The following is a 25,402-nucleotide window of genomic DNA, read 5'->3' as shown; positions in this document are numbered from 1 at the left end:
GGAGGCATATAACTAGAGTCAACCTTGCAACACTTTTTAAAACCGCACAACAGTCAGCACTCATTTTCTTACTGGCCGTTGTCACTGTAAGTGCACCGATTCAAAATGAGGACCACACAGCACAACGCTGAGTGTGCCGCAACAGTGCACGCCGCAGTAAAAATTATGCACATTGACTGCTGTAACTGCTAACATGCAATTGGAACACCAAAGTGGCGGAGCATGATTACGAGGCTCTAGGCGCAGCCCTACTATTATAATCACGCCGTGCTAGTTGTGATAAACATGTGGCTGCATTCTACATGAATTAAAACGATACTGGTATTACTGCAGACGGAAACCTTCCTTGTCACTCGATCTTCGTGGCAGAAAATGCTGCTTGCTAAGTCAGTTTGTTTTCAACAGGTGTAACTGAAGCTAAGCAGTTAAATGTAGTACCTGGTAAGGGCCAGAGTAGAGGACGCAAGACGAAAAAAAAAAGGGAAACCCGCAGTGGTGGCCTTTCGTTCTGTCGCCAACTCAATCAGCAACACAAACGTTTTTATTTTTGGTAGTACCTAGCGCATTCCTCCCAGACAGAACGCTAAACACTGCCACCAGAAAATGCAGAGTCCCAGAACTGCAGATGACGTCTAATCAGCTGGTCTCCCTCTTGCCTGGACGGCCCTTCACACATTTCACGTCGATTTCGTCTTTAATTTTTGATGTATATTTCCTCACAGTTGTGCGAGTGAAGCAATACACGCCGCAAAATGTTGCCTGTAAACGACACCCAAATAAACTTACCCACCCGGAAAATGATGACCGCCCATTGCAGCGACTCGGTGTCAGATTGCTCGACTACTTCAGAGGACTTTTTCAAGCGCACACTTCTGCTACAACTTGGCCGGACCACTGGTAAAGCATCACACCGCCAACACGCACCACAAAATCCGCGTTTTGAACACCACATAGCAGCGTCTTCGGGCGTCATTTTTGTGCATTTTGACGTCAACTTCGGCAAACACGAACTCTTGGGCGGCCCCAGTAACGAGGCGCACGCACGCAAATATAATAAGGATTAGCTGCAGTAGTTAGCAGCAAATATTCACTCTTAATGAACTGTCACACTAGAGGCACTACCACAAAGAAAGAAATCCTACTGCTATCGACGACCATCCTTCCGCGTCCACCATGGAGGAAGGAAAAGTTTCTTCTTCCTCCATGGCGTCCACGGCCAGCATGGCCGGCTACGCGGCTACGGCTCTTCAAAAAGAAGCCACCAGCTGCCATTGTAACAAAACTAATAAAATAAATGTATGGTTTTGATTTTGTTAAAATTTATTATTGCGGTTTATTTCAAGCAATTATACAGTTGAAATAACTATAGTTATGTATTAAGAACTTAATTTTTAGTTCCAGCTGGTACTAGCCGTTGTTGCTATGCAACTCTGGTTGCTATGCAGCTTAGTGTTATGACACATTCAAAACAATATGGCAAATTGTGTCCAGAAAGGCAAAAATTTATCATTTAACAATTTGTCGAAACAAAAACGCGTAATATAAAGCTAACAGTTCTACACTTTGCTGTAACCAGTTGGCAACATTGGCTTGCTTTTTTTTTTGTTTGTTGTTGTACCGTTATCCCAAGATTTCGAAACTATAGTCATATCAGATATCAGTCATATTATCTTTATAACCCAGTCCCTTGGGCCGTGAGGGCTGGGAAAGTTCGGAGAAGGCTTTCATTCTGTTCCCGTGCTCTGTGGGATGGACGCCGCCGCCCGTGAGCCCTGGAAAGGACTGCCGTTCAAGAAAGTACGTGCGTAGTAGTGGTAGTAGTATATGTTGTGTCGTTGTGTGGTATTAGTTCTTTGTTGATCTGTGTCTGGCTTAGGCGAGGTGATAAGAAACGAGTGTGCACATTTCTTGGTATTTTGAAGTCCACAGCAGTGCCTTTTTGTCAGTGTCAGTTGTGCCGTTATTTTTGAAATACGTTTTTGAATTTTCTCAGAGTGCATTTTTCTGTGTAATTGGTTTTCGTTCTCTGAAGGCGGCATCCCGTCATATGACAGCAATTATGCGCTCACGTTCGACTTAGCATCGTAGACGTCACAAGTTTTCAGCTCGAAAGACCACTACGCGAAAAATTTCGCGCTCTTACATAAACGCACTTCCTTATTAATTCGTTGTCAGGCGCAGAGCGATCGGAGGAGCACGCATGCTGCCCTACTGGTGTCCTTAACCACCTTGTATTTTTATCTAAATGTAGCCTTTCTACATCTGCGTGTTTTACGTCATTGCATGGCGTTTTGAAGACTAGTGTGTGCGTGGCATGGATTAGAAGTGGGCAGTTGCCTGTGCTCGTTTCTGAAATGCCCATCAGTGTTCTCATTCTGTAATTTCTACAATTTTTTTAGCCATTTAGCTGGCATGTCAGCGGTGCCGCGCACGTTTGCGGTAGATTTCAAAACATGCCGAAGGTTACTTCAAAGCAGCATGTTCGCAAAAAGGCACTCCGCGAAGTTCACGACCTTCTTGCCACTTTAGGGTCCAGTCAACAAGATTCTGGATTAATTAGCCACCCCGGAAGGTCTGACAGCTCACAGCCCACCTTGAGCCAGAGCAGCTCTACGTTTTTATCAAATGAACAGCCAGTGACTGTTGAAAGTTGTGCTCATGGAAGCCGTGATGGCGAATCGGATCCTAGTGCTAATCTCGGTGGTTGGGGGAGTCCAGATGACTCCCAAAGTTTTGCCGAGCAGGCGCTTCAAGGAATCGGCCCAATCACTGATGAGTGGACAGATGAGTGGATTTCGGTGGATTCCGATGATGAGTCAGGTGATTTAAGGTGTTCTGGGGATGTTGGTGATTCAGACAGCCAACCCACTAGCTTTGCCAGCAGTCTAGCAGAATGGGCTGTAACTCATAACATCACCCACAAGTCTCTCTCGTCACTTTTAGTACTCTTAAAAGCGCACGAGTGTTTTGTTGAACTACCAAAGGATGCTCGTAGCCTTTTAAAGACTCCACGCATGGCAGCAAAGAGAGCAGGCATTGTGTTATTGAAGCCTGGATCTTATTGCCACTACGGCCTCAAAGAAGGACTGGAGCGGGTCATTTTGAACTCGCAGCAGTGCCCCGAACCGATCGCAGTTAGCTTTAACATTGATGGTCTTCCGCTGTCCAAGAGCACTAATACAGTCCTTTGGCCGATTCAGTGCCTTGTTCATGGCTGTGTTGGCAGTTGTTTACCAAATCCGTTTGTTGTAGGGGCATTTGTTGGGGCTTCGAAGCCAGACTCAGCGAATGACTATTTGCGGCCTTTTGTCGAGGAGTTGAAAGATGTCATCAACAACGGTTTGCCCATCTCTGGTAAGGCAGTGCGCATTGAACTGCGGCACATCATATGCGATGCTCCAGCCCGTGCTTTTGCGTTTAGCGTCAAAGGGCATACAAGCTACAATGGTTGCCCCAAGTGCACAGCAGAGGCTGATCGTGGTGACAAGGTGCACTTCACCACGACAGCAGGCCATCCCCGGACTGACCAGTCTTTGCGTGCTCAGACAGACATGGAACACCACAAAGGGACGTCTGTTCTGACTGAATTGCCGATCGACCTTGTGCGCTGCGCACCTCTTGATCCGATGCACCTGGTGTACCTTGGCGTGACCAGGAAGCTTGTAAACCTCTGGCTAGCTGCAGGCGGGATCGGGGGGGCTGTACGTGACTCCATCTCAGAGCACCACTGCTCATTGCAGAAGCACGTGCCAGATGAGTTTGTGCGGAAGCCAAGGTCGCTGAAAGAGAAGGACAGGTGGAAAGCCACAGAGTTTCGGCTTCTTCTTCATTACACTGGACCAGTAGTTCTTCAGTGCATACCAGGAAGGATGTACTTGAACTTTCTAACTCTGCATGCAGCAGTGTCTATTCTAAGCAACAGGTCCTTATGTGAGATGTATGCAGACTATGCAAATCGCCTTCTAGCACACTTTGTGAAGGAATTTGCTGATCTGTATGGAGGAACAACTGTGTCCTACAATGTGCACTGTCTTCTGCATCTTGCAGCAGACGCGGAACAACATGGCACCCTGGACAGTTTTTCTGCATTTCCTTTTGAGAACAATATGCAGGCCATAAAAAAGCTAATCCGCAAACCAGGGTGCCCCCTTAGCCAGATCTACAACAGGATGGCAGAGAAAAATCTTCACGTGAAGGCCTCTGGTGGGAGCTGCAGGGAAAGCTACACTCTGTTGGGCAGCCATGAGGCAGGAGGCCTTCCATTGCAGTGTGTACCACCCGAGTACAGTGAACTTAGGTTTCAAAGTTTTGCGTTGAGCATAAAGCAAGGCAACAACTGCTGCAAAGTCAACGAAGACATTGTTATGATTAACAGCTTTGCTCACAGAAAGGAAGATGGCCTCCCATGCATTGTAGGCCGGCAGTTCAAGGAATTGGAACCGCTCTATGAACATCCTTTTGACTCAACGAGACTTGGTATTGCTGTTGTGGGAAAGCTGTCCTCCACAAAGTGTTGGTTGATAGAAGCTGTTACGAAGTTGGTTATTTTTCCGTACAAGCAAAAGTTTGTGGTGATTCCCATGTTACATACAAGCTGAAGCTGTCTGTGAATGTGCTAGCTTGTCTAAGAGGACAAAACTGCAATTTGTAGTCATGTAGCTGCATTACCGTATTTGCTCAATTATAAATCAATATTTTTGGATAAAACCAGCGCAGACGAAGACGAAGGAAGTGCAACACAAGTGCAACTTCGGAAGTGCAACTTCATCTTCGTCTGAGTTCGCGCTAGTTTTATCCAAGAATGCCTTTCCAACTAGCCCAGCTTGCAACCCTCCTGCAGTATAAATCAATAGTTTCAAGCAGAAAGTGGTATGCATAAGTCGGTCAACTTAGATTTACAGTCAAACGTGCCGAGTACACATTAAAACCAGAATAGCATGCAGTTGCCACCTCCTAGATGCTTCACTAAAAGTAGTGTGTAGCCAATAGTATCTACAGTTTTAGCCAAACAAAGTGCATGTCACGAGCTGCCATTTTGATTATGCTCATGCAGTGTTTTATTTTGGGTTAATTTTCAATAGAAGTTTGCCTGCTTGGCACCACTATGTACCAATATCATGATGGGGCTGCGTTTAAAGCAAAGTTTTGCTGGCAGGCACAAGCTCACTGAGGCTCTCAACAAGGGAACGACTCAGCATTGATGAAACATCTGCATTGGGGTTGGGGGAGGCGTGGGGGTCTTGATACAATTAGTTGTGGGGTTTAACGTGTCGAAGGTACACTTGGGCAGTGGGGCACACAATAGCAGAGGGCTCCGGACTAATTTTGACCACCTGGGGATCTTTAACGTGCACCGAAATATCGTACACACGGAAGTTTTTGCTTTTCACCTCCATCAGAAAAGTGGCGGCCGAGAATCGAACCCACGTCCTCGTGCTCAGCAGCACAAGCACAGAAATCTTAATGCATGGGCGTTGGTCACTCTTCACCTCCATCCAGAAAGCGGCCACCGTGGCTGGGATCGAACGCAAGTCTTTGGGCTCTGCAGCGTAATGACTTAGCCACTGGGCCACTATGGCAAGTGGTTCTTGAGACAAGCTTAAAATGGAATCCAGCAAAGCTCTGTTGCAGCCTCAGTCAACAAGCACCACATTGGAAATGCACTTGAGGGCACCGAATATTGCATGACTTTTATGAGGGGGGCAGCTATGTGCAGTCATAATGAATCCGGCAAATGAAGATGATGTTGACTTATCCTGAGCAGATTCATAGCTAATAATGGTTGTTTCAGTTTCGGGGCTACTATCATCCTTGCCTTGTTTGGCCGGCCTACATTCAAAAAATGTTCGTCCCTGTGAGTTAAAATAGTTGGCCTAGAGTCTGTGCCAGCCGAGATTTGAGTAAATACGGTAAGTGTGCGTGCTTGTTTATGGTGTTCTACACAGAAACTTCAAAATAGGTAATTTATTTTACAAGCTGCATGCTGGCATGGTCGATGTTCCTTTGCAGGCAGTTTTTTACATATTTTAACAGTAATCAATAGTGACAAAAAAAGTTTGTGAAAGTATTATGGTGCCCATGCTGTTAGGTAATACAATGCTGTTAGGTGCCTACACAAATGTCCATCAGCCTGCTTGTTTGTTTATGTTGTGGTTTTATCACTACAACGTGCTAAACGGGCCTGTATCCAACTCTTCCATTTATGTGTCTGGTGTAAGCAAATTCAGTTCCTTAAATCGGTTGGCTAGTTTGTATTTGGTGCATTGGAGTGGTGTGTGGAAGTGCAGCAAGAGGAGTAAATGTCTGCCATGAACACCTGTGACTCTGAAGTGGGGAACTTTTGAGGACACTTTAGTACCAGTGTATGGGCCCATTATTTTATGCTTGTGGGAACTTTGTGCTCCACGTCACATTTTCAATTGACATGTGAAGAACTCCTGTGGATAAGAAGCCCATTTTGTGCCTGAGCTGACACTGCACAGTGGCTGGACAAGCATTACCCATACGTGAGCACTTAATTATCAGCCTTTTGCCTGCACTGTTGCTTAATTTTTGTAATGTGCACAGGTCACTGTGTCTTCCCGCAGTACTTTTATGCCAAGTCTGGAAGCATGTGCACTTTTGAATTTGGCATGAAAGGGCTACGCAGACAAAACACAAGTTCAGTTTATTTGAAAGATTGCATCGTTACAATCATAATATCAGCAGCACCTTTAACGCACACTTCACTAAATAAGCTATATAATTAGAAAAAGTGGAAATGGTCATTTCCTGCAACAGAACCTATGGTGTCATATGCCCAGCTGTGCGATTGGCTGAGGCCAGCAAAAGCAGACGCAAACGCAAAGTAGGCAGGGCATATAGGCTTGCCAAATGAGCTTTTTGCGCTGAAATCTGAGAATGGTGAGGTAGCCCACCACTTTGGAGCTGTCTTTCGCAACACTGGTTGATTGGCGTTAGCGACATTGTCTTACGTGACGCTGTTTGTCGAGCATACCTTATGTTTCACGAAGCAATTACTTTCTACCATAACAAAAACATTGTCAGGTGCAAACGTGGTTAAAAATGAAGCAATGGCGGACAATGGTCCGTGGCTCGACGGTAAGCAAGGCTCCAGAACCTAACGACGCACTGCAAGGTCACTAGAATACCCGCCGCTCGACCTCATAGTGACATCACGAAAACACACGATTTGGTGGGAGAATCAAAATATTAACCTAATTGATTCATTTCTCAGTGAATACGGCATCATTTTCTGCTGGACAAGCACTATAAAGCACGAAATCTTTCCAATAAAACAAACTTGCATTTTGTCGGCATGGCCCCTTTAAAGAGTGCTAGTTGTTCTGGCAGCCACTCTGTTAAACGGGTGGCTCACCTGTTTTCTCTCATGTGCATGACATGACCAGTCCATGCCCATTTACTTCATTTAATTAGAGTTTGAATTTTTTCCTCTTGTGTCTGTTGCCCAATCCACGCAGCTCTTTCTTGATTCCTAAGCATTACCCCTAGCATTATTTTTTCCATAGCCCGTGGGGCTCATTTATGTTTCCTTTCGAGTCACTTAGACTCCAATTTTCTGCTCCATACGTGATTTTTGGAAGAACGTGTTGATAATATTTTAGCTTTTTGAGTGACAGCTAGAGGAATCTTACGATACAGGATATCAGAACTTCTACCAAAAGCAGCCCCCTTCATGTTTATTCTGGCGGTAATTGTTTTTCACGATTGGGGTCAGCACTTATGACTTGCCCAAAAAAGACGTAAACATTTACTGTTTTGAAGATTTCATGCCTGAATTAAGGGGAGACGAAAGTCTTGAAATTAACTTTTTTAATAATAGGTCTGTGATAATGAAACTCACTGTGTATATGTGTTTTGTTTTCCTCATTTAAAATATGTAATTAGTTTTCATGTAGCATAATTATTTTTTCAGTTAAAAAAACACTGGAGCCTAATTAAGTAATTTCTTACGGGTCGTTCAGGGGCTTTTTATTCAATTTTTTTTATATAAATGGTATGGATGTGTAGCTTAAGACCTGCCATGCATGCTGATGCTATTTGTATTCCTGTAAAGTTAGTTGACTGGATAGAATTAGTCTAAGTATGCCAAGTACAGTTTTCAGAAAACTTAATGAGCTCACGTACATTTATTTGAGGCACATTGAGCCAATTAAAATAGCATCAGCATGCAGTTCATTTCATCCCGAATTCAACGGTATACCCTTCGAAAAAAAACAACATGAAAACCTTTTTAAGGCGAGGCACATATGCAGAAAAAAAAAGGAAGCTGAGAAAATCGTACTTGAAGTTTTACTGCAAGTAAGTTTTATTTATTGAGCATGTGAAAAATAGAAATGCTTTAGAATGTAGCTTTCTTTTCGCTCAACACGAGCATACCAAGTTTGCTGAAATTATATGAAATCCTCTGTACACAGATGGCACTTGGCAGAAAAACTGAGCAAAAGCAAAGCCCGAACGTTGCTTCAATTTTTACGCTGTTGGCAGCGCGCCGTCTCTTTAGCGACTAAGGCTGAGGTGCCTATCGTGCACCACAGCTGTAAACGCTTATTTTGTTATGTCACCGATCCAATCATTGCAATGAATTTGGCTCCAGGGCGATTTGCATCGCGCGAAACGAGTTACAACAAAGGGGCTAGTAACGGCATGCATGCCGTTACCAGTGGCGTGCATGCGCTTGGCGAGGTGGGATAACCGCGTTTTCGATTTAATCTACTCGCACATCACGTCACCCTCGCACGTTGTGCACAGTACGAGCATTTATCATTCTCAAATCGCTCATATCTGTATGGTAACTTGCCGGCGAAGAAGCGCGCGCCGGATGCGGGCCGTCCCGCCGCGGCATCGTTGATCACAGAATGAACACACTTCCTTTGCGCCGGCGGCTAGCGGCATCCTCCAATTTAACATTCATTTTCTTTCCATGTGCTGCTGATCTAAAGATAGACGCACCTTAGCGCACCCTCAGCCCGCAGATACCTACCTCCATCTCGGCGCCGTTCTCGCGATAAGCCGTCGTCAGGCACGCAGAAAAGCGCATTCCAGGCGCTTTTAATACTGCTCGTTCTTCCTTTCGGTTATCGATAGACATATTTATTTGTTTTTACGTCGTGCCGCGGTGCGGGGCTTTTGCCGGTCCTTGCATAGACGAGTTCATGAGCCGTTGCACCTGTTGCACTGTGATGAGTGTGCCGAGCAGATTGCGCCCTGCGGCCACGTGCAGTCAGTAGCCGATTGGGTGGCGCGACCGTCTCTTTTCTACCCCGGTTGTACTCGCAACCAACGAACGAAACGAAGCGGTCCTGGCGGGGAATTGAAAACGAAAAGACTCGCTCCGAATGAGGCCACGATGGACGGCGAATCGGAGAAAAATGCTATTTTCGCGTCGAATCCTGGCCGATTTTAGCGGTCGTCGGCGCTATAAATTGATATTATGGCTCAAATACGTACTCCAGGGTATTGGCTGACCGGAAGAAAAATAGCTCTACATTCCGAAAATGGCGATTTTGAAAAATCCATTTTTGGGCCAAATTTTGCTTTGATACATATAACCTTTGACTTTTTTATCCAGCAACCATGGCTTGACAATGTACACACTCCAAAATGATAAAAATGAATGGCATAGCAAACTTCAATTACTTTGGCATGAAGTGTATTCTGCAAATCAAGGAGCCTTAATTAGTGACACTTCACCCGAGGCATCTGCATTAATTGTGGCACTTCTGGTTATCTGTATCGCTAAAACCTGGCTTGAATCCAGCCACAGGCAAGCATCAGAACCTTTTTTTAGACAAGTCATGGTGATCATGCATGCTCACCTTGCAAAACTGTAGGTGAAGCCAGTCTAATCTGTCGTGGCTGTTAGCGGGCACAGAGCCTTGAAACTACGCAATAAGATTTTTCAGGCTTTCTTAGGGTGCCTCCATTTCCTGCTGATTGCTGTGCTGCCATGCGGGCAAATATTTCCTGGGTGCTGCTGAAACAGCTACTTATAGAAATGGTGGCAACAGCTTTCAATTTGACCCGCCGCGGTGGCTCAGTGGCTAAGGCGTTGCGCTGCTGAGCACAAGGTCGCGGGTTCGATTCCCGGCCGCGGCGGCCGCTTTTCTGATGGAGGCGAAAAGCAAAAAAAACGCCCGTGTGTACGAGATTTCGGCGCACGATAAAGATCCCCAGGTGGTCAAAATTAATCCGGAGCCCTCCACTACGGCGCGCCTCATCGCCTGCGTTGCGTCGGCGCGTTAAACCCCACAATCAATCAATCAATCAAGCTTTCAATTTGGGCACCCCATCTGCTAATTGAGAACGTGTATGTGTGTTCAGTCTGTCCGCACCATATTCGGTGCCAAGTGAGCAAAACCTTCATTGTTTTTTGGGTTTGTCATTGAGGGATAACATTCAGATGCATTGCTGTCTCCCCCATTATGTTCTCTTGGTGTGCACACTGTGTGTTTGGATGCTGATACAATTCTTTATTTGTGAATATTAAAAAGGTAATTGGTTACAGGTAGTCGACACCCTCCGTTGGTTGGAAAATGCAGACACCACAAACATGTAGAGTTGCAAACAAGGCACTACAGTAAAATGAAATTAGAAAAAGCTAAAATATTGGGCATAAAAAGAATGTTCCAAGAGCTCATTCAAGTGCACCACAGTAGCAAAGAAAACGATTTTTAATGGTGGAAACAAGGAGTACAGCTCTGATTTACTTGATGAGCGTCCAGCGCCTAGATCTGGGCAAGGCCTGATACATTGTTTTGTCCCCAGCAAAGCTGCTGTTATGTCGCAATTAAAAGAATTTACTTCGTTTCACTGTTCTGTTGCTCAACAAAACCTAGTAGGGACTATAACGTGCAGGTACAAAACCTTTTGCTACTTATAATTCCTATTTTTGATGCTATAAGATCAATGCATGCCATTGCAGTTATGCATGCTTGCAATGAATGAAGAGTGCAGTTGTAGATTGGGGAAAGCATCATTAACTGCACTAGTGGGCAAGACAAAAGTTGTACTACATAAGCTTCATAACCCGACAGAGTTGCAGTTTCTTTCTTTTTCGTTTGCCCAAAATAGTGATGCAGCAGCTAAGGCATGATGCTTCTGAGCATCAGTTGTTGGTCACTACTGCTATTTTTTTGGTGAAGCAACAACAAAGAAATAATGTTTGTACAAAATTTTTGACCCGTAGTTGGTCAAAATTAATCATAATCACTCTTCAGAACACATCCAACAGGCCAGCTAGACATACTTTAGGCAACCGTAAACAAAACTGATTAATTCACCTCACTGTCTTTGCTTGTACAATGAAGACACAAAAAAAAAAGCAACACCGCATGCTGGTCTTTATGCATTGTCACACAACTTGCCTGCTCTGCCGTTCTGTTGCATCAGGGCAACTTTCCAACTAATCTAAAATGCTGGGACCTTTTTTTGGCTAGTACGGTAGGCATCATCTATCAGTCATGTGAGTGTGGTGCTGTGTTGATAGAGGAAGGAAGAAGTATGCAGTACATGGTGCTGCATGGATGGTGTATATAAAGCTTGTGGATAATAATGGGATACAATGAAGCTCTTGCTCACTGTATGCATTCCCTCTTTGCACTTACCGTGGACTGATTTGCAAACTAATGCCACTATATGAGCCAAAGCAAGAGCTGCTTCGGTGGTTTCCACAATCCCTCAGGATAGGCTCCCATGGCGGTGGGGTAATTGGCTGAAAATGGCAGCACACTGAGAGAGCTAGTGAAATCCGGTATATGTAGTGCAGTAAAAAATGTCTCTAATGAAACATTGGTGATACTGAAAGAAGAATTCGATAACATTCGATTCGGTTGTTAATTTTGCAGCATTCTTCTTTTAGTGTCATATGAATAATTCTGCAATTTTTTTACTGTGGTGGTATACCAGCTCACCCAATATAGTGTACAAAAAAATTGAGAGCCAATGCTTCATGACCACCCTTCTGGGATAAGGAAGTAGGAGGAGTAGAAATACATATAAATGTGGCAGAGGAGAAAGAGATACCTAGACAAACAAATTGTACCATAGCTTCTGAACAGCTGCCCATGAAGGAGTAGCGGATGCAAAGGTACAATGATGAAAAGGTACATGGAAGGATGTTTTGTGGTATCACAGCCTTTTAACAGCTAGGGGTAGTAAATGGATAGGCGTTCTCCTCAGCACAAAAGTAGAATAACCTGGTCGGCCTATGCTTAGGGAAGAAGTGGTTACTAAACTGCAACAAGTAGCAATTGGGCAGCCTCTGACAGCAGGTTTCACCTCTAGATACAGAAGTAGGACAGTGATACCATAGACATGCACGTATTAGTTTTAAGGTGAGATTGAGTAGAGAGCCCTTCAGCATTATGCGTCAATATCCTGCACCAACCTGCCGTGGTGGCTCAGTGGCTAAGGTGTTGCACTGCTGAGCACGAGAGCGCGGGTTCTATTACCGGCCGCGGTGTCCGCTCTTCTGATGGAGGCGAAAAGCAAAAACGCTCATGTGTACAAGATTTTGGAGCACGTTAAAGATCCCCAGGTGGTCAAAATTAATCCGGAGCCCTCCACTACGGTGCGCCTCATCGCCTGCGCTGCGTGGGCGCGTTAAACTCTACAATCAATCAACATTATGTACTGCTTCATAAGCATTGTTGATGTAACTATATTGAAGTGGGAGCATGCTGTTGTATCAAATTAAACACTAAAATTTGTTCATGTTTTACAGATGAAGTACCACATCGTCGAGTTTGTGGATGAGCAGACAGTCGAGGTGGTGCCCGACAAATGGCTTACCTCAAACAAGAAGTGCTTTTGGCCACCGGGCCCTGGCAACAAATCGGCGTTTGCCAGGAAGGGCCGCTCGCCAGCAAAGGGCTGGAAGAGGTTTAATGCTGCTATTAAGGGCACATACAGTAAGTCTTAAACTGCAATAAACATTGTTATAATGAAGTCATATTGTTTAAATGACCACTCTGTTGAAATATATCTTCAGTCTCAGTACAGTAAATATATTTATTCAGGTTGTCACCGTTGTCTCACTGAGCTTGCTTACCAACGTGTGTCGGGCTGTTCTTTGCTCCAGCTAACTACGATGATGCCCGGAGGAAGCTGGAGGTGGCCCAGTTTACGTCCGATCTAGAGAGCGAGGACACCGAGAGACGAAAGGTAATAAACAGTGAATGGCCTATTATAGCCTATTATTGCAGCCACTTGAAGGAACATTAGACATAGATGGAACAACTAGAGAGTGCTAACCAAGCTGAATTATGTAAACTGGCAGTTGATATGGTACTAGAATGAAGAATATCTTGCATGTATGGAGTAGCTTGTGTGGTTTTGTGACTCTAAATACAACCCCACCTTGTGCGTTGCCTGTTCTAGACATCAAGGCCTGCTCGGTATGAAAGTGGAGCCCCTCAAACTGTGCCACCTCCGCCACCTCCACCTCCTCCGAGCTTCCCAGCAGCAGGCACCTCTTCTGCCACAGCAGGCACCTCTTCTGCCACAGCAGGCACCTCTTCTGCCACAGCAGGCACCTCTTTTGCCACAGCCAGTAAATATGGAGCTAAGTGCACAACACTCCACACACATTACCCTCATTCATTTTCTTTCAGGCATTCAACGCTTAACACAAGAAAGCAGTGAAGGTAGTAAAAATTTGATTTTTTTCATGTGGTGTATGCAACTAAAACCCTTTCTGTCCCTCGCAGATGGGTCATCCACTGCAGTTTCCGAGCAAAGCTCAGAGATAGGTGAGCTTGCATTGATACAATATGAGCCAACCTTACTTTGTTCCAGCAGTCTCATTAGAATAGACACTTAAAACAATTAAACCAATTTTGAAGTGCTTTGAGGAGAACCTTGAAACAGTGCTAGTGATTGTTGAAGCGATAACCTTAAGTTTCCTATTCTGCAGCTACACAGCCAGTTTTTAAACTGAAGGTGATGGGACGTGCGTTGATGCATATGGAAACCGCGCAGCTGGGCGGCACTTCAGTGTAGACCCAGTGCTTGTACGCTACGTGTGAAAACAGGAGGTTTTTGGGCAGTGAATAGGGATCGCCGTGTTTCATGGGCCCAAAGAAGGGAACATTCCCAGAGTGGGAAGAGAAGTTTTTAAGTGTCGTGATCTTACCGAAAACAGTCCGGTGTGGGCTGACAACGGATGTGAAGCCACAAGCGACTTCAGTGAGGAGGACAGCTGCATGGCGAGTAGGGGCCCACTAGCATGATGGGAATAAAAAAGAAATTTTATTGCATAATCAAGGGATCGCCGTGTTTCATGGGCCCAAAGAAGGGAACATTCCCAGAGTGGGAAGAGAAGTTTTTAAGTGTCGTGATCTTACCGAAAACAGTCCGGTGTGGGCTGACAACGGATGTGAAGCCACAAGCGACTTCAGTGAGGAGGACAGCTGCATGGCGAGTAGGGGCCCACAGCATGATGGGAATAAAAAAGAAATTTTATTGCATAATCACCTATGGGTTTTTACCAAAATGGTAAGGCTCTGAACAGGGCTTCTCTTAGAAACTTTATTGTATGAAATTTCAACCTTTCAAAATCTGTTGCAATTTTTTCGCAATAGACTCACCACCCCAAATTCATGCCGAATTTATGGGAATAAAGTGGGTTCATTGCGCTAGCAAATATGGCAGCTGTAGTTCTGGTTCCTAGCATTCGTTTCATGAGGTGTGATTCGCATATACAGGGTCACAAAAGTGGCAGTGTTGCTTATTGCGATGGGCTGGTGTTGTGTCAGAACAATCTGCACAGTTTGCAGTGGGGTTCATTGCGCAGGCCGATGATGTACCTCCATCAGATGCAACAGCATGCATGGTTACGTTGTAGTTGTAACTCTCGTAATCCCACCATTTTTACTGCTGTAAAAATGGTATGCTCTAAATATGAAGTCGAAATAGCTTGTTCTGCGAGATTATAATTTTTGTTCTATTCGCGCTTAGTTTTGTCAGTCTCGGCCACCGCTCAAGGGGACCTTAATGCGCCTTAGCTCTAGTGCGACAAAGTAGTAGTTGAGCTGCATGCATTGTGTTTTCTATTACATAAATTATTTGAGCAAAGTACGTTACCTCGGGTGGGACTTATCTCAGCGAAGCAATCTTTTCAGTGAACCAATTATTGATTCCTCAGCCCCACCTTGGTTGGCTGTGGTTGGGTGCGATTTGTATGCAGCATACTCGTAGCAGCTTGAAGGAATTATCTATATTGAGCTTTTCACCTTTTTTAGCAGTCATAAACTGCACTCACTTGTCCCTTTTATTATATTCAGAGGCAGCCATAGCGCTTTTCACTTGACCTGAAAAAAAAAATGCTTGGTGTAATAAGGAGTGCTATCATTTGGCCTTTCATATTTTATTCCTCTGATTTCAGTGTTCGACGCCAGTGCAGAAATGACAGACACTGGTGCTGATCGTGATGAAGAAGAAGGTAATAGCAGCTAATACACAAACCTGGCAAACATAATTGTTTTGGGGGAAATGTCACAATGGAGGTATTTATAGTTACAGGACGGGGAACTACACTGGCAGCCTTGAGTAAGTGCAGTCGTTTCTTTCTTGTCTTGAGCATCCATCATCTCATCTTTCAGCACTCCCTCGTCATCTCTTATGGCCAGCCTCCAAAGCCAATTTCCGTGTTCATCTTGTTTGATTGCCATTGCATGAATGCAGCCAATCCGTCACTATATCCCCCCCCCCTCCCCCCAACATGTGTCCCATGACAATGGGCACTACTAGATTTTCTCTTGTGTACTGTATACGTGTTATCTCGAGCTCCAGATTTTGTAATTAGTACCAAACAGTGTTGTATAGATGACATTACCCTATAGACACAGCATTTTATTTTTAGAAAATTCACCATATAAAAGATGCCTGTTCATAACAGTTTTGTGTAGTGGGTGCAGTGAAAGTGCTCTGCTGAAGAGGCCTATGTAATTGCCATTCCTAAGTGTTCACAGTATAGGGCAGCTTGATTGCTTTTGCAGGTGAACGGCTATGGGTGTCGTGGTCTGTTTTGCATGCTGACACTTGCAGAGAAAATTCCAAAGGCATCTATGGCCCGGTGAACGGGGAAGCAAAAATGAAATTTGCTGTAATTCGATGCTTTTAAACAAACTTTTCACTAGAGCACAAGCTCCATTCTTGCACCGAAAGTGGGCAGTGAATATGCACACAGTTGCACCGCACGAGAAAACACTCTGTACAGGCAAGGCAAAAATTACAGTGAACTTTGATGAAACGATGTCCTCTTTGTTTCATTTTGTGATGGCCCATGCACTTGCTCTTCACCTATCCCCCTGTGCGCCCAACCCTTTGGAACAAACGAGCAATGGGACACTCATTCCACAACCACATGCACTGGTTTGGCCTTCACTGAGTGTATGTCAGATTGGCTCAGTGAGGCCTTTTTGGATTGGTATACCTAGCAAAATGGAGCTTTAGCCGTGAAACATGCCAAAGTAAAGTGGCTTAGGTAATTATAATTATAATAGGTTTGTTCTCACAAGCACTAGACTTTACCAACTGCTGGGTATCTGTAAAAGTATAGACCCTTGAAGTTTGTCACATACAATTAGTCTGAAATCATATGAAATGGATCTGATAAAGTGTCGTAGAAGGATCAAAGTGCCTGCGGATTTTGGCACAAAAGTAATTATCTAATATGTCTTAGGTAATGACTGTGTATGAGGCTCAACTTCACATGTGCTTTAAGCCTTTCTCAATTGGGACATGCAGTCATAGTTTTGGGTAATGTACCCGTAAGGTTGAGCTGTTGTGACTTTTTTTTTTCCTTTTTTCCCTCTGTCAGATTGCTCCCGGTGATACTAATTAATTGGTCATGTAAGTTGCACAATAGCGCACAGTGGGTAATTTGGGGTAAAAAGGCTGCCACTTTTCTTGGGAATATATTGAATATATGAACAATGCCTGAAACAGTACGTTGGAGGGCCAGCTTGAATATGTATTAGTCCAAGAAAAATCGAGTTGCAGCAGAAATGGGAATTCATTTTGTTCGCTTTCGAAAAATATATATGAATGCTGCTACATTACGTGCACCATCTTGCCAGAGTTGCTGCAATGCGTAACGCTGCTAATGTGTGCTGCATTATGCAGCAAAGTTTGGATGTATAGCTGTCCCTGGCATTATTTGTGGATAAACATTTACTCGATTAAGGGGTTGGTCAGTGCGAACAGTATTGTGAGGCCAGCACTACTGCCAGTGCAGTCATACAGATGTGCCTTGTTTACAGGCTGAAAGTAAATACAGTCTTGACATCTCAATCTCTCAATTAAAGCCCCAATTTAATAATTTACTAACCCACAAATTGAAGTGCTACTGTAGGATGTATTCTAAAAAATCGGGCTTTTGCAGGTGCAGAACGGCGCAGGTCTCTGAGCCCCAAAAAGTTGAAGAGAAAGCTGTTGTCGCCAGAGGGTACGTAAAAAATGTAAAAGCACATTCATGTATAAGGAGCAAATGTCCTTCAAGATACAAATGTTGTGAGTATCATGTTTAAACATATCACTAAACACTCAATGTTTTTTTAGTACAAGAGTGGTGTCCCATTTCATCGGTTATTCTGTTGGACTGTTAGTTAATACCCTAGTGGCTTCTGGCCCCCTCATTTCCTTGATAGCTACCACTTGCTTTGACTTTAAGTGAGTGGTTTGAATTTTTAATGACTACTAAGAAGTCTATATTCAATCAAGAAAACTTTTTGCGGGCAAATATTCTTTTCGTTGTGATGTGTTAGTACGTCTTTAGGCACATTCTATGTGAAAACATCCCGTTAATGTGGGTAGTACTGTGTGACACCTTTGCTCACATTGCTGAATGGCCATGGGCTTCTTTTTTACTTCTAGTTCACAAAAAGTTATTTTTGAAGCTTAGTATTAGTCACAAGGGAGCAGTATCACTGGATATGCAGTGATACTGCTTCCTTGTGACTTTATGATGCAGTCAAAATGTTTTGAAATGGACTTGGCAGAAATGACTAGCAGTGACATTGTGAGGCATGGTTAATTGCCGCTGTTACAGTCAAGCCACAAAAATGCTCTTTCCAAAGCTGAAGGAATCCTGATGTCTGATTTTGCTGCTATTTTGAAGTTTCTGCTTAGTCGGTACCCTGGTGGTATTCATTTCTCTTGTAATGGTTGGGCTGCCTGTGAGCTCTGCCAAATAGTTTAGTATTGACTACAGTCTACGGCCCGTTACAACGGACTCCCTTAATCCCGGAAAAGAGTCCGCTGTAGCCAAAGTATGCAGTATTTGACGGGGCAAGTGGGGGGGGGGGGTCTATATTATATGAGCGCAAAAGTGGCTACTTTAACCGATATTGCATATGCATAGTACAGACACTGTTCTTTCTACACGCCTGCAGCACCTCTGCACAGTGTTCGTGCGAGGGCAAAGAATCATCTAAACACCATTCCCAAAGCTTAGCACCGGCACTTGGCCTAGCGCATGCGGTCAAGTGTGTAAAAACACATGGTAAGCTGAGCCAATAACGCAAGAATTTAACTAGGAGCAATTATGAACCAGATATAAAAATCAGTCTGATGAAATATAAGTCTGAAATAGTATGATGAAAAACAGCTGGGAAATGAAAAGTTAGACCGGTTGGACTGGGCACAACCACTGGCAGATATGGGAACCAACGCCCTACTTGAGGCATTTCTTAACTTTTTCACCGAACGGAACAGGAACGATGCATGCATGTGAATAATATAGACTGAACCTCACTAAACTCGAGTTCTTTATTACATAAAAAGACTGTGAAGAGGGCAGACTCGACTACGGGCGCACCAATTTGTGTATTCGATAGCGCTGTTGTTCGATCTCACTGGAGTCGCGTTTATCGGCAGTGGCCTTGTTCTGGTCAAGTGGACCGTCTGCTTAGACAAGCCTGTACTTCTGGCGATGTACTTCTGGCGATGTCAGCTACCCTAGCCACTCAGGCCGTCAGTCGCACAAAAAAAAAATGGTCACTGGCACAGGCTGAGCTTGGCGGCGGCAATGACCCATTCTGCATTGACAGTGTTGTCAGATGTAATTTTCTCACCAAAATACACAAAGGGAAAGGATATCGGGAACCAGCACTGTGAAAGTGCACTATTAACATTCCATCAAAAGAATTTTCGTCCGAAATTTAATCCATTGTAGCCAATAATCTGGTCCGTTATGGGTGGAGTAGATTCAATTAAGAATGCATGGGGACCTAATAAGCAACAGAAATGGTCTGTTGTAACTGAATTCCGTGTTTGCCGGATCTGCAGTAAGAGCGTAGATTGTATTTTCTTTGCACAGCCTTGCTCAGCAGCAACTTGCCATCGCTGTATTGGTGCGCGTCCTTTTCCTTATGTTGTGATCAGAAATAGGGCTTTGATAGCAATGTTGTGCGTGATTCGAGGGGACAAAGTGATGGTGGATTGCGAATTTTATGGCAGGTAAAAGTGAAAAGTTCAAATGAAATTGTCTGGAAAATATGAACAATGGATGGTTGAACCATGCCGTTTATCCAGTAACCTTTGTTTGCCGGTTAAATTCCGTTTCAGGTTTAGCTTGATAAAAAAATACTGGTTCAAATGCTGGTTGGCTTGTGGAAAAAATACCAGGTTGTGGTTCTTGTTTCGGTTTCCATTTTGGCTGGGCACTCTGATGCACATTACATTTCTCATGTGTGAGTGTGCGAATATTATAAATGTAATGGAAAGAGAACAAAATGGCATGTCAGGTCTGCTGTGTAGTAGGGACCAAACTAGTTTGAGCTTAACTTTTTTAGAAGCTTTGATATTTTTCTTTAATTTTTCTGTTAACTGCATATGCATGTTGCAAAATGGTTCTCGGCCGCACATTGTACTTTTTTTCCCAGAATTCCAGTACCAAGTGCTGACCAGGCTGACCTTGCTACGCATGGTGCAACAGCAGCACGGGGAGCTGCTTATGTCGCTCACAGAGAGGATGTCTAGAAGACACCAGCCTTCAAAGGAACCAGCAATGCCCAGATCCCCTTTCAGGGACTACGAGTCCCTGAAGAGGTTTGACACCACTCTGACTGGGCCAAAAAAGGAAGCTTTGGTAAGAAATAGCAATTCTGCAGTTTTTATAGCTCATTTAATATAGTAAAGTTGGTAAATGAGCACTTCGGTTTGGTGCATTGGTTTATTCAATATAAATTTCACATGTACCACAAACTAGCAAAATGAGCTTATATTCCAATGGTGAGCACTCCTTCATAGCAGCTTTAATGTTTAGAATGACTTTTTCTTGCCTTCATTAGCTGCCAGCTTGAATCAGTGTCATGCTATTTGCAAGAACAGGGCTTGCACCTTTTAAAAGATTGCTCAACCGTGTAAGCTTGTGGGGGTGGGGAGAGAAAAACGCGCAAAAAGCTTCCATTCACACTCAAAAAAAAACAGCAGTTGCATGGTACTATATTGGCTGCAACCTTCATCTTCATAATCATGTAATTGCCCCTGTGGTCCCCTGGTATTTCTTAGGGGGCCATTAAAACAGTTTCCTACTAGTTATGTGCCAGAGATCATTGCCACCAAAGTCCTAGCCTGTGCAGTACAGTGTCTGGATCCTTTGTGCAGACTACAGTACTGGGGGACAACTTTCTGTGCCAATGGAAAGGAGGCTACAGGGGAGAGCAAACTTCTTTGTGTTACTGCGCCAATGTATTGACTGATAAATTGGTTTTGAGTTCAGTTCTGGCATAACAGATATGCATTTGCTACAGATCATTTCCTTGTATGAGATCCGTAGTTGAATGCACTGAACCACGCTCACTGATGCAGGCATATTGGCATCTCCTCCCCTACACCCCATTTGTTTCTCAATACAAGCCAATGCTTTTACTGGAGAACTCGGAGCTACTTAATCATTTACTGTACGGATGGTAGCGTCCAGCTCTGTACCATCAATGAGTTAACTTGAATTATATGTAGTTTTGAAGGCATTCTCTGATATGTTAACTCTTCTGGGGCTGAAACTGGGCAGTACCACAGACATGCAACGTGCTTGAATAGTACAGGCATGGTATAACGAAAGAGCAGCACGCACCCACTATGGCACGAAGTAAAATCTCATTTGGATTGTGTTGAGTGCGTTGAAGGTGAAACTGTCATACCGCTGCACTCTTGTCATTACACAACTTCAAGTGGTCTTCCAGTTGCCAAACGAAGCCGTTTTCAAGACCTTCGTCTTGAGACATGCGACCGTAGGCTCACTTACGCCAGCTTACGCCAGGCTCATTCGGCTAACCGAATGAAATGCGGAAATGATGGAGAGTCCCAGTTGCGTCAGTGTCACTTGGGCCCACATTTTGCAGGCCACTTGCTTCGTTTGTTTTGATAGCTTATTGTTCTCAAGTAAATTCAGTGGGGTGAAGAAAGTTTCGAGCTGCTGTATGGGAAGAAAGCTGCTGTCAAAAAGAACACTGTTTTTTTTCTCCTGACCAGAACCTATGCGATGCCAGTGGCAAACACGGCAAACAAGAAGCCCAAAAATCTACATCACTCTACATCATCTACTCTATCACTTTATTGGCAATATCTATTGAAGGCTAAAAAATAAGCACTGTTTTTAAATTGCTTAGATTATGCCCACCAACATATTTTTGTTGGACTGCGTCCAGCTGCGCAGCAAAACAGTGTCGTTCGGCTCTGTAGTTGTTACTGCATTGCACAGAAATTTGTCCACGAGTTGAGGGTTATAAAGGCCTGCTCCCCTCAGGCAGGAGCAGTTGAGATAGTTCTGTGCAGCTTGCTTCGTTTCTGCCTGTGAAAAGGTGAATATTTTGCTTTGCTGCATTTAATGAGAATGTAGCTTTTAGTTTGAAATTGGTGTGCAGGGCAGAACAAAGGAAAGGAGAGAAACCGTAAACCATGTAAAAAGCCATTAATACAATATTAAGAACCTACATCAAGACCAGGACATGTAATGCTGTCAAATAAAGGTAGCATGATGGAACGATGCAGTGAGAGTGAAGGGTGATGGAAAAGGTATTGTGTCAAGGTTAAATATGCATTAGGTTTAATGAGCAAGTTACGTGAATATTGTAACTTCAGTAATAAAGGTATTCATGTTAAAACAGTGCGCTTTTTCAGGCTCTACAGTTCATACTTTTATTTTACATTTTGTGAGCAGAATTGTCGTTACCGGGGGTATCATTTTTTCAGTACTTATCTCTAGTCTCTCGCCTACGAGCCAGGTACACAGAGGGCAAGTTGATTGATTGTGGGGTTTCAGTGCACTGAAGCCACATGTGGGCTATGAGGTACGCTGTAGCAGGGGGAGGCTTGGGATTAATTTTACCTGCCGCGGTGGCTCAGTGGCTAAGGCGTTGCGCTGCTGAGCACGAGGGCGCGGGTTCGATTCTCGGCCGCGGGGGCCGCTTTTCTGATGGAGGCGAAAAGCAAAAACGCCCGTGTGTACGAGATTTCGGCGCACGTTAAAGATCCCCAGGTGGTCAAAATTAATCCGGAGCCCTCCACTACAGTGCGCCTCATCACCTGCGTTGCATCGGCGCGTTAAACCCTACAATAAATCAATCAATTAATTTTGACCACCTAAGGATATTTTATGTGTGCGGACATTTTGACACACAGCTGTTTTTTGCTTTTCGTCTTCATCTGAAAAGCGGCCACTCTGGCTGGGATAGGGCATAGGGCGTAATACAGCAGCAAACGTTTTCTGTACGTATTTAATTCCTCTGGTAGTGTCTAGATGTCCTCCTGAAAATTCCCTGCATAGTTCTCAGGTCACAGCTCTATAACCTGTACAGCTAAGTTTTTTTACAATAGTGCATAGACCACTTACAACGTATATTGTGGGATTCACAAAAATACACAAACTATGTGCAAATCGAACCACTCGTGAAACCTACCTTTGAAGCATTTTATTTACCCTTACCTGAACCGAATGCCACTCAAAAACAAACATTGTGCTTATTTCAAAAGTTTGTCTTCACAGCAGGCTACGCAGGAAAGTAGGAGAGAATTGGTAGCTGTGTGGAAAAAGTCGCATGGTTTTTTCATGCACATTGGAGGCCACTGGCAACTGCATCATAGCAACAGCACTGCAGGCTGACCCGTCAAGGCACTACGTCTCTGAGCCGCCCAGCCAGTACCCAGTGGTCAGCCGAAGGAGACAAAGCAGACAGCAGTGGCAAAAGAGATTGTGGAAAGAGTAGCATGTGCGTGCAAAACATTAGCAAAAAGGGGCGACCTGCAAGAATAGCATAGCGGCTTCACCTAAACACGACGTCACAGCCTGTCCTAAGCTTTCCTTTCCTCCATGCAGCAGGCACTGCTGCATGAAGTTTCAAAATGCTGAACGGGGCTTAGCTTTTTATATATATTCATTTATAGAAGTGTATCTGCAGTGTATTGATGTTTGGAAGTCCATGCACCATAGCACCAAAAGCCTGGGTAGTACCGTGGGTGCACCATGATCAGAACACAATCTTTTACTTTCTTCTTTTTCTTTCTTCCCCCCCCCCCTCCCCCGAGGTGTAGGGTAAGGTTGGAGTTGCCATGCGGCATAAAGTGAAATGTGTGAATTAAAGCATTGCCTCTTTTTTTTTCTGTGGTGTAGCTTGAGGAGAGGAGCGTGTGTACTGTGTCAGATGACTGGTTCCTCTTATTTTTTTCTTCTCACCAATCAAATGCCTTGCCAGCTGCTCCAATCACAATGGGTGCCTACAGAAAATGTATTATATTCCAGGCGAGCACCTCTTAATTAAACAACGTACAGATGCATTTATTGCTACAGCAGGTGATTTAGCAGTCACTAAAACCCCCGTGTTATATCTCGTTACACATTGAAAGTCACTGGTGTGCAGTGGAGTAAGCTCGAATGAACATTACCCTTGATTTCTGTATCACACCAGTGTTAAAGGCTGTATTAACAACACAGATTTTCCTGTACCCATGCCTAGATTGAAGAACTCTCTAGCCAGGGCGGCTCAACAGCGGCAGTTTGTGCAAGGCGCCTGCTGAAGTTGCTGTTGGCGGACAGCTTAGCCATGGAGTTTTCATGGTTTGGCAAGAAGGGGAAACACTCCTTTTCCCAGCTGCGACTGGCACCTTGCATTGTGTGTAAGTTGATGTCTTCATGTTATTACAGACATCAAATTCTTTCACCAGACAATGTATAGTGCCCCAATTTCTATTGTCAGTCACATACTGTGCCAATGTCAGCTGTGTTGACAACCGGCAGCTTATTACTTTTTTTTTGCTAGAAGAGGTATTAAATTTGTCTGAGCCTTTGTAGCACAGAATTGTTACCCCCTTTCCGACTGTTATGGCCTGCAACCATTTTGGCAGTTTCGGGCACCACGTTAGAGATCCCCAGGTGCTCAAAATTAGTCTGGAGCTCTACACTACGGCGGGCCTCATTGCCTGTGTTGCATCGGCACATTAAAGCCTGCAGTCAAATCAATCAATCAATCAATCTGATCTTGAGAATGGATTCAAGCAACTACTTTAATATCGTGAATTTCTGTAGTCATTTTTTTAGACGGCTCAATTTTTTAGGTGGGTGTTATTGCCTTGGTAGACTTCTAGAATTTGGAGGTTCATCTAGTTTAAACACTTTAGGGTTTAGAAGCACGCAATTTATTGCAACCTAGATGCAGTCATTGTGTGTACAGCAACTGACGTATTTTGCACTGAGCGCGCTACTGAATGCAAAAGAACTTTTTTAGAGGGACCATGAAGACAAAATACACGTTTTGTCCAACAGGAAAACTGGCATCAAGTTGGATACCAATTTATATCAAACTTCGAGGAAATTGCGATGTTAATGGGAACAGAAGAGCTTGTGGGGACTCCCCAGCCACTCTCCAGCGATTTCGTTGTGACGTCAGGGAATTGTGTTTGTGCAATAGGGGCCAGCCCAAGCCAGCACCAAGGCACATTACTGCGCATTGGACTGGGGCCGGTTTGAGCTAGTCAATTAAATGATAATGGGCAGTTAACACACTGATATGTTCTTAATGCATCCCCCCCCCTCCCCCCCGCCTTGTGCTAACTTCGTGTAGCCCAAAATTTAAAAGTTCTTCAGTATTTCTTGCATTTTGTCTTTTCAAAAAGGTGTATTGTGGCTGAAATGGAACTGAATGGGTCACTGGACACTAGTTCTTGTAAATAGAACGAATCTTAGGGTTCATGGCCCTTTTAAAAGTGTGGCGACACTGTGGCCATGTGGTCAATTTGTGGTTTTGATCTGAGAAATTTCCAGGGCTATGTTTCAACTGTAAGTGAAGATTTTGATGTTGCTGTGGCACTAATGAGAACTAATGTATCTTTTTGCACAGCTGCTGTGAAGTCTTCGCATGGTGCAACTGACTTTGAAGTTGAA

At 44.2% G+C, this 25,402-nt stretch overlaps 1 protein-coding gene across 1 annotated transcript; it reads left to right on the top strand.

The window, feature by feature from the left end:
• Positions 1 to 1,698: 1,698 nt before the first annotated feature.
• On the top strand, positions 1,699 to 25,402 carry LOC144146652 (uncharacterized; the record flags this gene model as incomplete). The annotated part of the gene is made up of 12 exons (XM_077678587.1): positions 1,699 to 1,797; positions 12,746 to 12,932; positions 13,103 to 13,185; positions 13,402 to 13,573; positions 13,635 to 13,667; positions 13,731 to 13,772; positions 15,407 to 15,463; positions 15,538 to 15,570; positions 17,408 to 17,470; positions 19,908 to 20,113; positions 23,979 to 24,138; positions 25,359 to 25,402. Coding segments are annotated over exons 1-12 (1,128 nt in total), but the record flags the coding sequence as incomplete, so codon positions are not given.

The sequence above is a fragment of the Haemaphysalis longicornis genome, unplaced genomic scaffold, assembly GCF_048455015.1.
Source record: "Haemaphysalis longicornis isolate Haplotype H1 unplaced genomic scaffold, Haemaphysalis longicornis Haplotype H1 scaffold_7, whole genome shotgun sequence".
Taxonomy (NCBI): Eukaryota; Metazoa; Arthropoda; class Arachnida; order Ixodida; family Ixodidae; genus Haemaphysalis; species Haemaphysalis longicornis.
This window is presented reverse-complemented; position numbering and strand designations above follow the sequence as displayed.